At 54.9% G+C, this 13943-nt stretch overlaps 1 protein-coding gene across 1 annotated transcript; it reads left to right on the forward strand.

Moving 5' to 3' along the window:
• Window positions 1–1566: 1566 nt before the first annotated feature.
• SRSF6 (serine and arginine rich splicing factor 6) lies at window positions 1567–13636 on the forward strand. Its single transcript, XM_075571883.1, is given in 9 exon segments — window positions 1567–1936; window positions 4402–4550; window positions 5131–5160; window positions 7794–7906; window positions 10011–10213; window positions 10514–10660; window positions 12497–12796; window positions 12798–12888; window positions 12890–13636. Coding segments are annotated over 9 exon segments (1572 nt in total). The 5' UTR covers window positions 1567–1829; the 3' UTR covers window positions 13322–13636.
• Window positions 13637–13943: the final 307 nt, after the last annotated feature.

The following is a 13943-nucleotide window of genomic DNA, read 5'->3' on the forward strand; positions in this document are numbered from 1 at the left end:
CTCGATGGCAAGCTTTTATCCGCAGGCAACTGCAATTTCTTTTCTTCTATAAGCCGATAAATCGATGAGGCTCTAAACACGCCGCCATCGCTTTGCTTTCCGTACGCTCCTATGTCAATCGCAATAAATTTACATTTTGCGTCTGCAACAGCTTGCAAGACAACAGAATGGAATTGTTTGGAATTGAAATACATGGTGCCCGAATGTTTGGCCTGCTTTAAGCGAATATGTTTGCCATCAATACAGCCAACGCAATTTGGAAAGTTCCATTTGCTGTCAAATTCATTTGCTACATTGTGCAAACTTTCTACACTAGGAAATGGCATATGATCGGCCTGTAATTCACTGAAAATAGCATCGCAGGTCTCGTGAACAATTTTTGCCACCGTTGTTTTCCCCATCATAAATGAAAATGCCAAGGTGCGAAATGGTGTTCCAGTCGCAAGAAATCTGTAACGGAAAAAAAAAAGTACATTAAAGAATTGGTTAAATCGATATCTACAGCAGTGTCGCGCAAACTTTTTTTGCGGCGCCCCCGCCTTACCTTCTCTGTTAGCGGCCGCCACCCCCCTCCTTACCTCGTGTGACCCGCGGCGTCATTTGCTGTGACGTTACTATAGCAACGGTGACACCACATGACGCCGTGTTGCCATGGGCACGCGTGCTGAAGCAAGCAGAATACCGGTAAGTAGAGGTAGCAGACGCCTCACCGTGTGGTCCACCGGCATTTAATTAAAATGCCTTGGGGGAGAGCAAGGGACCCCCCAAAAAAATCCTGCGTCCTCCGTTTGCGCACTGCTGATCTACAACATTCATTAGTTTTATTTGAGTGATTTTGACTAGTACAAAACAATCAGCTTGTTTACTACCACATAAGGCTTCATCCCCAACGGCATGCACGCCGCACTCAAAGCACAGCCCTCAACTGGGGCAGGCCCCAGTTGGCGTGTGTAGACACGCCTGCACACATCGCCATCGCCTTTATCAAAAGACAAGATTTTTGTCTCTTGGCGTGGCGGCCGAGCATTGTCCACGTCGCGGTGGCGGCTCCGCCAACGAGGGCGAACTAGCCGCATGACATCATGGCGGTGTGAGTTGCCTGGAGCCCACCCAGATGCAGGTAATGAGCGCTGCCAGGCGCAGTGCGCGCACTGGGACCTTAGCCTAACAAAAATACAAACACGGGAAACCCCATCCCCGCATTCACCGACAGGGATATTAAATGGCTCAGGGTTATTATGATATCAATAGCAGCCCAACTAACCTCAGAGTGAGCATGAGCCTTTCTTCCGCACGAATGGTGCGGCCAAAATTCGTCTCGATAGGGTTTATCTTGTCCTTAATACGGCCCAAAATGTAATCAAACGTGGGTTTCCGCATTCGCATGTACTCGAAGAATTTCCGATCATGCTTCCGAAGTTCGGGGTACAAAGTGGCAAATTCCCCCAGCGTTTCACGCTGGAGATTCCTTTCCAGGATGTTTGTTCCGCGTTCACAAAATATCAACGTTTTCAAATATGTGTTGTCCATCAGGAAGAACAACGCCATGTTGTCGGAGAGCGCCATGTTGCTGGTGGCGGATGCGGAAGTGACGTCACGGAACGCCTCACCGTCGTGCGTTTCATGGGTGGCACGTACACTGGCCCTCCGCGCATGCGCACTGCTCTGACTTTGGGGGGGGGTAGGCGTGACCTAGGCGCGTGCTGCGCTTGAGGTCCCGCCTTCTTCCCTGGCTCCGCCCCTCTGTATATAAGAGCCCCCTCCCGCCTTTGTGCCGTCACTAGGCCGCAGCCACCGAGCAGAGCACTTCTCCCCCACAAACCATCATCATGCCACGCGTGTACATCGGGAGGCTCAGCTACCACGTCCGGGAGAAGGACATCCAGCGCTTCTTCGGGGGTTACGGCAAGATGCTGGAGGTGGATCTGAAGAACGGGTGAGCGGAGGAGGAGAGGGGCCCGGAGGGGATGTGCAGGAGAGGGGCCCGGAGGGGATGTGCAGGAGAGGCCCCTGGGGGAAGGAGAGGTGAGGCCCTGGGGGTAGGAGGAGAGGGGCCGGGTGTATGCGGCCTATCCGCACTCGCTGGGAGATTTACATCGCCCCCCTGATTATATTGTAGCCCGGGGGTGATAATCCCTGATTGCTGGTGACGTCACCGCGACGCCGCCATTTTGTTTATTTCCGCGACATGCCGGGGGTGCTGGGACCCCCCGTATTCCTTCTCTCCCCCCTCGTGCAGCGTGGCGGGAACAGGAGACAAAATGGCGGCCTCCCACGTGACCTGCGGTGGGGGGCCTTTGTTTACCTCCTTTCGGGTTTGATAGTCTGAAGTGGCACAGGGGACGTTTTAAGGGGATGCTGGGCTGGCCTCTGAAGTGGTTTGCAGGCCTCGTGTAGTGCGTGCTGGCCTGTGAAGTTGTGGTCCCCCCTCCATGTGAATGGCCTGTGAAGTGGTCCCCGTCCCCCTCCATGTGAATGGCGTGCTGGCCTGTGAAGTGGTTCTCCCCCATTCCTCCCTCCATGTGATTGGCGTGCTGGCCTCTGAAGTGGTTTCCCTCCCATGTGATTGGCGTGCTGGCCTGTGAAGTGGTTTCCCTCCCATGTGAATGGCGTGCTGGCCTGTGATGTGGTCCCCTCCCTCCATGTGAATGGCGTGCTGGCCTGTGATGTGGTCCCCTCCCTCCATGTGAATGGCGTGCTGGCCTGTGAAGTGGTTCCCCCCCCCTCCCTCCCTCCATGTGAATGGCGTGCTGGCCTGTGATGTGGTCCCCCCCCATCCTCCATGTGAATGGCGTGCTGGCCTGTGATGTGGTCCCCCCCCATCCTCCATGTGAATGGCGTGCTGGCCTGTGAAGTGGTTCCCCCCCCCTCCCTCCATGTGAATGGCGTGCTGGCCTGTGAAGTGGTTCTCCCCCCACCCCTCCCATGTGAATGGCGTGCTGGCCTGTGAAGTGGTCCCCCTCCATGTGATTGGCGTGCTGGCCTGTGAAGTGGTCCCCCTCCATGTGATTGGCGTGCTGGCCTGTGAAGTGGTCTCTCTCCCCCCCCATCCTCCATGTGAATGGCGTGCTGGCCTGTGAAGTGGCCCCCCCCCCTCCATGTGATTGGCGTGCTGGCCCGTGAAGTGGTCCCCCCCCCCTCCATGTGATTGGCGTTTGCGAGGCGGCGCCTGTGAACGGTATCCCGCCTCCCTTGAGGTCTGCGTGCCTGTGAGGTCGCGCGTGACATGGGGGAGTGCTGGCCTTTGCAGTGGTGGCTGCAGGAGTCGGATAGTCACGCCATGTCCATCTAGAAATCTTGCTCCATATGTAATCTCGCAGGACATGTCTCTTTACCTGGCGACGGGCAAACAGTCTGACCTTAAACACTGTATGTGCTGTGACATACATATGGCGTGTTCCCTTTATTCTCGTCTTGACATGAAGAATAGAAAGGGAACGCATCATATGTCACGACAGACTTGCCGACACTGGGCTCTTCCCAAACATGTCGCGCGTATATCAAGACGCACACCCCTGGCGACACTGGGCTTGTCCTGGCCCCGGTACAGGGTGAGCTGCCCGATGGGAGCAGCGACTTTAATATCACATTAAAAGATGATCAGAGTGTGAGCTCCTGAGCACAGGGACCGCCTCCCCGTGCTCGTCGTGCAACGTTACTGTCCCCACCCCACGCTGTGACACGGGGTATGCGGGCGCCTCACTAATAACGCAACGCCCTGTGGGCAGTATATCCAGTCACTGCTGGAAGGGTCCTAATCAGAGCCAGCGGCGACAGGGGGCCTTAGCAGCTCCATGGTTTTACATGGGCACCGAATAACTCCTGAGGATCGTTTGGGTCTGTGCCATTTCTCTGCTATTGTATGGCACATTTCTTTCGGGGAGTCATGTAGTCTTATGCAGAGGTGCCCCCCCCCCCCCCCCCCCCCCGCCTTACCGTCTCTGGCCGCCCCCCTCGACGTCGTGGGGTCGTGTGACCCGCGACGTCATTTGACATTGCGTTACTGTAGCAACCATGATGTCACGTGACCCAGCGTCGTCATTTGATGTTGCGTTGCCATGGTCATGCGTGCTGAAGCCGGCAGAATCCCGTTAAGTAGAGGTTGCAGAGCCCTCGCGGGGTCCCCCGGCATTTAATTTGAATGCCTGGGGGTAGAGTGCGGACCTCTGCAACCGCCTGTGCCCCCCCCCAAAAAAATCTTGCTTCCCCAGTTTGCGCACCGCTGTTGTAATTTCTGCGCTGGGGAGATCGGCCTGTGGGCATATAGGTTGTTATACCTGGTGTGGTCCCTGGGAGGTGAGAGCAGTGCTGGTCTCCGCCGGCACGAGGGGGTCGCTGGGGAGGTGGGCCTGTTTCTAGGGGTCCTCGCTGACTCCCCCCACTGTGCGCCTTCCCTTGCAGCTACGGATTCGTGGAGTTTGAGGACTCCAGGGACGCTGACGACGCCGTGTACGAGCTAAACGGCAAAGACCTGTGCGGGGAGCGCGTGATCGTGGAACACGCCAGAGGGCCGCGCCGTGACCGGGAAGGATACAGCTATGGGAGTCGCAGTAAGCATTGTCCCATTAGGCATCGTGTCGCGCTCCGGGTGGGCAGCCACAGACTGGTGGGGCCCCCACAAAACTAATTACAGGGGTGTGTTAAACCTCCAGCCCCTCCCCATGCCTGAGAGGGAAGCCTATTAGAGGGAAGAGTTGGAACAAGGCGCAAAATCGGGAGGGGAAGGGAATTACAAAGGGGGCCGGTGAGTGGAAGGGAGATAGATACATGGGGCGGGCCCCTGACGTGAGGGGAAATTCTGGGGGTCTAGACAAGGGGTGAATCCATACACCGGCTGGGTATCCTGGGCGTCGGAAACACCAAGCAGAGAGCGCCCACGGATACTGCTTTCTCTGCTGTGTTTAGGTTTTCTGTCGCTCTCTGCGGAACAAGGAAACGGCGCTCGTCTCCATATTATATTTTAACATGTGGGGTGCCAGTGCTGAGCATGTTGGTGTGAGCTCCCCGGGGGTTAGCGCACTGGTACTTGCACTCACCAAGAGGGGTTTATTCCGGGGTCGCTGGTGATGTTGCAGCTTCCTGTTGCCTGTGTAATGCCCAGAGATTTAATCCGTGTCTTTGTTTCCACAGGAGGGGACAGCGGCAGTGGCTCGTCTACAGGTATGTACCTCAGCATCCAGGGGGTCCCCGGTGCTGAAATTAACGCGTTTCAGCTCAGACCCCCTGCTTCCTCCCCATGTGTAAGAGGGGAGTGGGATGGGGGGGGGGGGGGGGGTTACAGAGCTAGTGCGGGAGCTGCTGTTACATCCCCCAATCTGCAAAACCACACGCTCCTTCCGGGTTATATAGCGCGGTGGCGTGATCCCGGGTCTGGGGCCATTTGAAGCAGCAAAACGCGTCATCTCGTGTTTCTTTAGTAAATCGGTTCTGTGACGTCTTTATTTAATTTTTATTCAACTCTTAGTCCCGTGTTCAATGAGGTTAATATACTGAGCGTCCTCTGATTTCCATGCCCGCGTCCATATAATGAGCGCCGGAAATCAAAGGACGGAAGGAGGTGCAGGTGGTCATTGCGCACGAGCGACGGTGCGGCCGATACTTCGCGGGCCAATTTATTTTATTTTTTTTGCTGCACGGCGGCCGGATGAGATGTGCGTGGTTCAGCCAATGAGTGCAATCTGCTCACGTGATGTCACGGGCACGCCCCTATCGCGCAATCCTACAGGCCACGGATCGCTTCTAGTACAGGCGCGCGTGACATCATGCGCTCCGTCGCGTGCCTGTACTAAATCCGAGGTTTAGCCACCTCCCCAGCCGTGCAAGATCTTTGTAACGCTTTCCTGTTTGAGATCATTTGTTGCCAATGTTCCCAGCAGTTTGAGCTGCAAACTGTAGCAATAGATAATGTTACCGTAGTAGTATAAGGCCTTGGTTGTACACGTTGCTTGCGAGAGTGCACGTGTGTGCCGTGCCGCCCGCCTCTAGCACAAGCGATCTGTAAACTCTCCTGGGGAAACGATGTTCAGGCGACCGGGGGTGCGGCCATGACGTCGCGGCTGGTTCTCCCTCATTGGCTTAACTTCTGCTGTGACGTGGCCAGCGCGCGCGGCCGCCGCGTCAAAGGACAAATCTTTGTCTTCTGAAAATGCGTTCGCGCTCAGTCGTGTGCGCGGGCAATAGGGGCGGCCTCATAAGGAGTCTGCCATTTGTTTCTGTTGCCTGCTCGCGAGCACAAGCACGGAGTGTAAGGCTGCGTCCATAGAGATGGGAGCTGTGCTGAACAGCGCTGACGCTCGCCTGCTGGAGCCTGTGCGATTTCATGCACGTGCGGGCGCGATCGGTAGGCGGGGCAGTGACGTCGCTGGGCCAAACGCCCGCGACGCACCGGCGTCACGGCGCTGTGACGTTGACGCTGCTTCGCGCTGATTGGATGTTTTCAGCCGGCAGCGCGCTGAAAAAACAGCTTGGCTGTCGGCTGAAAAATCCAGCTCCTCAGCACGCCTGCGGACGCTCGCGTGAGCCCCCTCTCAAGGCATCCTCATTGAGGATGCCGGGGCTCAGCGCGGAGCGTCTGCGCGGCTTGTCCTTCTATGGACGTGGCCTAAGACCAGCCTAAGGATACATTGTAGCTGCTGAGTTACTGACTGAAGGATTGATAAACTGAAGGGCAGCCATTGTTGGGCAAACAATGAGTATTTTGACGGATTTAAAATAGGAGCACCCAACAATTGCAGCTTAGGTTGGAATATAGCCGTATACACAGTCACACGCTTTACATATACAAATACGGAAAGAGGCTTCGTATTGCTGCTTTGAATGAGCCCCGCTCCAATATAAACTTTCCTGCTCCTGTTACATCGCTTTCCTGGGGCTGGTTCTTTAACCCATCGTTGCCAGAGGAGTCTGCAGTAATGTGCTACTGATCTCCCCCCCCCCCCCCCCCCCCCCCGCGAGCAAACAAAGGGTTAACTTAACCCACCCTTCCTGGGTGCCTCAAAGCAGCTGGGGGGGTGACGGGGGAGTATTAGTTTGTGGGGGGGAGGGGAGGTCCTGCTGTGGGGGGGAGGGGTGGTTTTGCTAACGTGATGTCATTGTGTTAACGTGTATATTTTTAACCTTTTTGCATGTTGAATTCCTAAAAATTGTTAACGCGCCCTTGATGTTTCAATTTGAAAGAGACCAGTGGGGGCTGAGTCCAGTGAGGGCTAAGATGACCGCCTTTCCTGGTTGGCCTTTCCAAACATTGTGTGACCCTTGCCCTATGACCCTTTGGCTGACCTTACCGGAAGCCATGATGACAGCCGCCTTTTGCCATTAGACGCAGGGTGATGGTGAGGATTCCACGGGTTAAGCCCAAAAACTGGTTTTAATCCGAATTAGGTGACTTACCTTGCGTGTGTAGCCAGAGCAAAACCCTCTGTTATACCTCCTGCCATAATGTAATGAAAGTGACTGGCGCCGCGTGTAACACGCGACGTGGACATGCATGTAACGAGCTAGCCTTTTGTCCTGTCTTTCCGTCCAATACGCCGCTCTCTGAAATCCTATAGCCTAAAAGGTTTGGCGGAGTCCATTTCCTAAACAAGCAGTCACTTCCTGAGCAGCGTCAGTAGCACGGCGTCCGCGACACTCGCCAGAATCGCAGCTTGAAAAGGAGGTTTATGTAAGACTCGCACCTGTACACGTTTATTTTATTTAAACAAAACAAAAAAAAAGCCCTCCCAGAAACGTGTTATTTTTGTTGGTTGCGGCGTGGGCGCCAGCGCTGACGCGCCTTTCTATGTGCAATAAAGGTGGATACAGGAGTCAGCGGTCTGGCCGTGATAAGTATGGCCCGCCCGTGCGCACGGAGTTCAGGCTGACCGTGCAGAACCTCTCCAGTCGCTGCAGCTGGCAGGACCTGAAGGTGAGTGACCGGGGAATCGGTGTTACCGTACGGCGGGCGTGTGACCGGGGAATCGTTGTTACCGTACGGCGGGCGTGTGACCGGGGAATCGTTGTTACCGTACGGCGGGCGTGTGACCGGGGAATCGTTGTTACCGTACGGCGGGTGTGTGACTGGGGAATCGTTATTACCGTACGGCGGGCATGTGACCGGGGAATCGTTATTACCGTACGGCGGGCGTGTGACCGGGGAATCGTTATTACCGTACGGCGGGCGTGTGACTGGGGAATCGTTATTACCGTACGGCGGGCGTGTGACTGGGGAATCGTTATTACCGAACGGCGGGCGTGTGACCGGGGAATCGTTATTACCGTACGGCAGGCGTGTGACCGGGGAATCGTTATTACCGCACGGCGGGCGTGTGACCGGGGAATCGTTATTACCGTACGGCGGGCGTGTGACCGTGGAATCGTTATTACCGTACGGCGGGCGTGTGACCGGGGAATCGTTATTACCGTACGGCGGGCGTGTGACCGGGGAATCGTTATTACCGTACGGCGGGCGTGTGACCGGGGAATCGTTATTACCGTACGGCGGGCGGGTGACCGGGGAATCGTTATTACCGTACGGCGGGCGGGTGACCGGGGAATCGTTATTACCGTACGGCGGGCGGGTGACCGGGGAATCGTTATTACCGTACGGCGGGCGTGTGACCGGGGAATCGTTATTACCGTACGGCGGGCGTGTGACCGGGGAATCGTTATTACCGTACGGCGGGCGTGTGACCGGGGAATCGTTATTACCGTACGGCGGGCGTGTGACTGGGGAATCGTTATTACCGTACGGCGGGTGTGTGACTGGGGAATCGTTATTACCGTACGGTGAGCGGGTGACTGGGGAATCGTTATTACCGTACGGCGGGTGTGTGACCGGGGAATCGTTATTACCGTACGGCGGGCGTGTGACTGGGGAATCGTTATTACCGTACGGCGGGCGTGTGACTGGGGAATCGTTATTACCGTACGGCGGGCGTGTGACTGGGGAATCGTTATTACCGTACGGCGGGCGTGTGACTGGGGAATCGTTATTACCGTACGGTGGGCGGGTGACTGGGGAATCGTTATTACCGTACGGCGGGCGTGTGACTGGGGAATCGTTATTACCGTACGGCGGGCGTGTGACTGGGGAATCGTTATTACCGTACGGCGGGCGTGTGAATGGGGAATCGTTATTACCGTACGGCGGGCGTGTGACCGGGGAATCGTTATTACCGTACGGCGGGCGTGTGACTGGGGAATCGTTATTACCGTACGGTGAGCGGGTGACTGGGGAATCGTTATTACCGCACGGTGGGCGGGTGACTGGGGAATCGTTATTACCGCACGGTGGGCGGGTGACTGGGGAATCGTTATTACCGCACGGTGGGCGGGTGACTGGGGAATCGTTATTACCGCACGGTGGGCGGGTGACCGGGGAATCCTTCATCTTGGTGATGATGATTCTGACTATACATTTCCAAAGCTGGCATCTTTATACCCTTCTTATAACCAGCTATATGTGGCGCTTACTCCTTTCTCAACCGGATTGTACATGGCTATTAATAGATCAAACATATATTGTCTTGCTGTCTTTTTAGCCATTCATAGTATAACGGCGTTTCCCTGTATTTTAATCTGCCAGAAATGCTTGTGAGACCTACTCATACTACCACTCTCTGTTCTGACAAACCTGCCTTATTCCAGGCTCAGCTAACTGTTCCAATCTGCAGGATTAACAGTGTTCCTTATCTCTCAAGGCAAACTTTATTATCCTACACACATTCCTACTTTCTAACGATGCTCTTGTGATACCGATTTCCCTGTGTAACGCCTCTCGCGTTCCACACTCCTGAGCCTCTGCCACGTACCGTTTCAGCAACACTCAGAAATCCTAATTATGACCAAGTTTTATACAACATAGACAAAAATGGGAAGCTAGCGATACCAAATGGGTTTTTGAATCACGAGATTTGTACAATCTGCCCCGTTACTCACCGGCTGCCGGTCGCTGTATTACGGTGGGTAATCCCAGCCGCGGAATAAACCCTTGCACCCCAGTGGGGTAACGATCCCGTCTCCTCCTCCAGGACTTTATGCGGCAGGCGGGCGAGGTTACCTACGCGGACGCCCACAAGGAGCGCACCAACGAGGGGGTGATAGAGTTCAGATCTCACTCCGACATGAAGCGGGCCATGGAGAAGCTGGACGGCACGGAGATCAACGGCAGGAAGATCCGGCTGGTGGAGAACAAGAGCCGGAACCGCCGGTCCTACTCCGGCAGCAGATCCAGGTAATGGCCGGCGAGAGGCGTGTCACGTTCACGGGCTGCTCTTGTAGTTACAACGTGAAAGTCCAAGCCACGCGTGAGATGTTGGGTGTGCTGTTGGAGTTGGGGGACCGTGGTGTTTATTACAAAGGGAAAGAATAAAGCGATCTTGGGGATTTGTCTCGGACACAGTTTTATATAATCTTATTAAAGAGAACTTGTCCAGTCTGACGGCCGGCTTTTGAATGGGAGGGGGGGGGAATAGGGGACTGGCCGGGTTGAGGTCCCGGCTCTGGTTACCGATGTCCTCTCTCACCACCGCAGGTCCCGCTCTCGTAGCAGGAGGCGATCCCGCAGCAGGAGCAGTCACAGCCGGTCCAGGAGCCGATCTCGCTCTGCCGCCAAGAAGACTCGTTCACGTTCCCCCGCCAAGAGGAGTCACACTCGCTCCCCTGCTAAGAGGCACTCCCGGTACGTCTGAAGGGCGCCATCTGAAAGTGCCTGGTCAACAGCCGGTATCACGGGTGTCTCCCGCTATCGCAGGGCTGGGCTGGTTATGTGACCTCAAAGTAATGTCCCTAAAGCAAAAACCTTTATTTTCATTAAGGTTTTCTGCACAAACCCCCTATTTTTGCGAGTTCTTAAATGCCTGGAGTAAGACAAGCATTTTTCTCAAACATCCAGGGGGAGCATGAGGGGAAAGAAATACAAATTTAAGTGCAGACGTTTCTATAAAGTAGAATGATATTGTCTTGGCTCGTATAAATGTGTTACTCACAAGATGTATGAGTTAATCAGGCAATTGGCAAATTGGGTTGCCACCCATCTGTGATCTGGACCCCCCTTGTTAGAGATACCGTCAGCAGGATGATGAATATATAATAGAGAGAAAACTACATAGTGCGATCAAAAAGGTACAACTTTATAATTTAAAAAAACGGGTCAATAAAATGCGCACTTACAATGTGCCAGTAAAAATCATGCATGTATCTCACAAATGGAGAAAATAGAAGCTCCCCGAACTGCTCACCGCCTCCCTCAGGTGTTTGGCTGGCTTTCTCTCACAGATCTTCGTCAGGAGTGACGAAGCCGACAACAGCTACAGCAAGCTGGGCGAAACGCGTAGAGTGTACCAATTTTGGACTCAAACGCGACCCGTAGCTGACCAACTCTGCAGCCGTGACATCATCTTCCTGGACGGGCGCCGTGAGGGAGGCTCTGAACCGGCATACAGATCCGTGAGAGAGAGCCAGCCAAACACCCGAGGGAGGCGGTGAGCAGTTCGGGGAGCTTCTATTTTCTCCATTTGTGAGATACATGCATGATTTTTACTGGCACATTGTAAGTGCGCATTTTATTGACCCGTTTTTTTAAATTATAAAGTTGTACCTTTTTGATCGCACTATGTAGTTTTCTCTCTATTATATATTCATCATCCTGCTGACGGTATCTCTAACAAGGGGGGTCCAGATCACAGATGGGTGGCAACCCAATTTGCCAATTGCCTGATTAACTCATACATCTTGTGAGTAACACATTTATACGAGCCAAGACAATATCATTCTACTTTATAGAAACGTCTGCACTTAAATTTGTATTTCTTTCCCCTCATGCTCCCCCTGGATGTTTGAGAAAAATACTTGAATCTTTGGAACCCGCGAAACAGGTCCCACCAGTGAGGTTTGAGCTGGGTGGTTGGACTTTAATCATCATACATCACATTTCATAGATTTATTCACAATTGTTATTATTTATAGTTGTTTGCGCCTTTTATCACTTATTTCACAATATATATGGAGTAAGACAAGCGACAGGATGCCGTGGGAATATTTAGTCAAGGGCTTTTCTTCGTCTACGAACCAGAATTAAAATTCTGTGTATTTCTGGGGTATTTCCCATAAGGCTGAGTCCGTGGTCGGTGCTTATCCGCTGACCCGCGCTGACGCTTGTCAGTGAGCCCCTGCAGCCGCAATAAGCGGCTTTAGCTGAGGCGAAGCTCTTAAATTTTTTTTTTAGTTTGCGCGCTGGCTGAGGAGAGCGATGGGTCGGTCACGTGAGCGGTTCGCCCAATGAGGGGCGAACCAGCTCCGTGACGTCACTGGCCCGCCCCAGACATGTCCCCGGATGGCGTGCGGACTAAAACCAGGGAAAGCGCCCGCTTTCCCTCAGCCTCCGCGCAGCTCCGTACGGCTGAAGTCACCATGGACTCGGCCTAAGGCTTCTTTCTGTGCATTGTTTGAATGTCAACAGCAACCTTTTATTCTGTCGAATGCCAGTTTTAGTAACCTGTCCTGTTTGATCTTGTAGGTCAAAATCCAGGTCCAGAACCCCGGACCGTTCCCGTTCCCGCTCAAAGGTGAGGACGTCCCGATCGAAGAGCAAGCCGAAGTCAGAGCGCGGGTCCCGATCCCGCAGCCGTTCCATCGAGAAGCGGGACTCCCGCAGCCGCTCGAAGGCGGGACGGGAGAGAACCCGCAGCCGCTCCAACGAGAAACGGGAGGTGAAACGCGAGCGGTCCCGCAGCCGCTCCAATGAGAAACGGGAGGTGAAACGCGAGCGGTCCCGCAGCCGCTCCAACGAGAAACGGGAGGTGAAACGCGAGCGGTCCCCGCAGCCGCTCCAACGAGAAACGGGAGGTCACCCGCAGTCGCTCAGAGGGGAAACGGGACAGGTCCCGCAGCCACTCCAACGAGAAACGGGGAGATCACCCGGAGCAGGTCCGAGGTGAAACGCGAGCGGTCCCGCAGCCGCTCCAACGAGAAACGCGAGCGATCCCGCAGCCGCTCAACGGGGAAACGCGACCGGTCCCGCAGCCGGTCCAACGAGAAACGCGACCGGTCCCGCAGCCGGTCCAACGAGAAGCGCGACCGGTCACGCAGCCGGTCCAACGAGAAACGCGGCCGGTCCAACGAGAAGCGCGACCGGTCCCGCAGCCGGTCCAACGAGAAACAGAGAACCCGCAGCCGCTCCGGGTCTCGCTCCCCCAAGGAGAACGGCAAGGGAGACGTCCCATCCAGATCCCGCTCCAAGTCCCCTCTACTGCCTCCCGCCGACAAGGAGAAGTCCCCGTCCCCCACTCCCCGGGGCGCGTCCGCTTCCAGCTCCAGGTCTCGCTCCAGTTCCCGGGAGTAAGAGCCTGGAGTGTCGCCCTCAGAACTGTGCCCATGGTTGGGCTTTTGCCCTCCCCCCGGCCTGCCCTCCGCCCACCTCATGTGATGTCCCAGTGGCATTGTCTTTGGAAGGTCCCAGGCTGAACCCCGCCCCATTACATGTTTTTTGTTTTGCATGTTAACCCCCTCACTGGCCGGGCATCGGACCCTGCGGTGCCGAGCATCGGACCCTGCGGCGCTGAGCGAGGATAACGTGGCGTGTTCATTTTTATTTTTTATTTCGTGGGCATCTCTGCGCTGAGCTGTTTTTTTTTAATAAATAAACTTTCACCCGGCACTCAAGTGTGGCTCAAATGAGGTAGTGGGGGGTTGTAGTCTGGTAGTGCTACTCGTTCATGTAGGCCCATTCCAGTTCGCAAGGGCCTCCCAACAAGCCAAGGTTTTCAGGATAATATCCCTGCTTCAACTGAGCCAGCTGTGCTGAAGCAGGGGTGTGCTGAACCGTAGCCTGTTTGGTGGCCCTTGAGGACTGGAGTTGGCCTCCCTTGATTTGGGTTATAGTGCAAGATGTAGGGGTGAGCTGGTATTGGGGTACACCCTCTCCCCATCTGTTGGAGTGGCATTGCCACAGCTTGCACCCACTC

Source organism: Ascaphus truei, chromosome 15, assembly GCF_040206685.1.
Source record: "Ascaphus truei isolate aAscTru1 chromosome 15, aAscTru1.hap1, whole genome shotgun sequence".
NCBI lineage: Eukaryota > Metazoa > Chordata > Amphibia > Anura > Ascaphidae > Ascaphus > Ascaphus truei.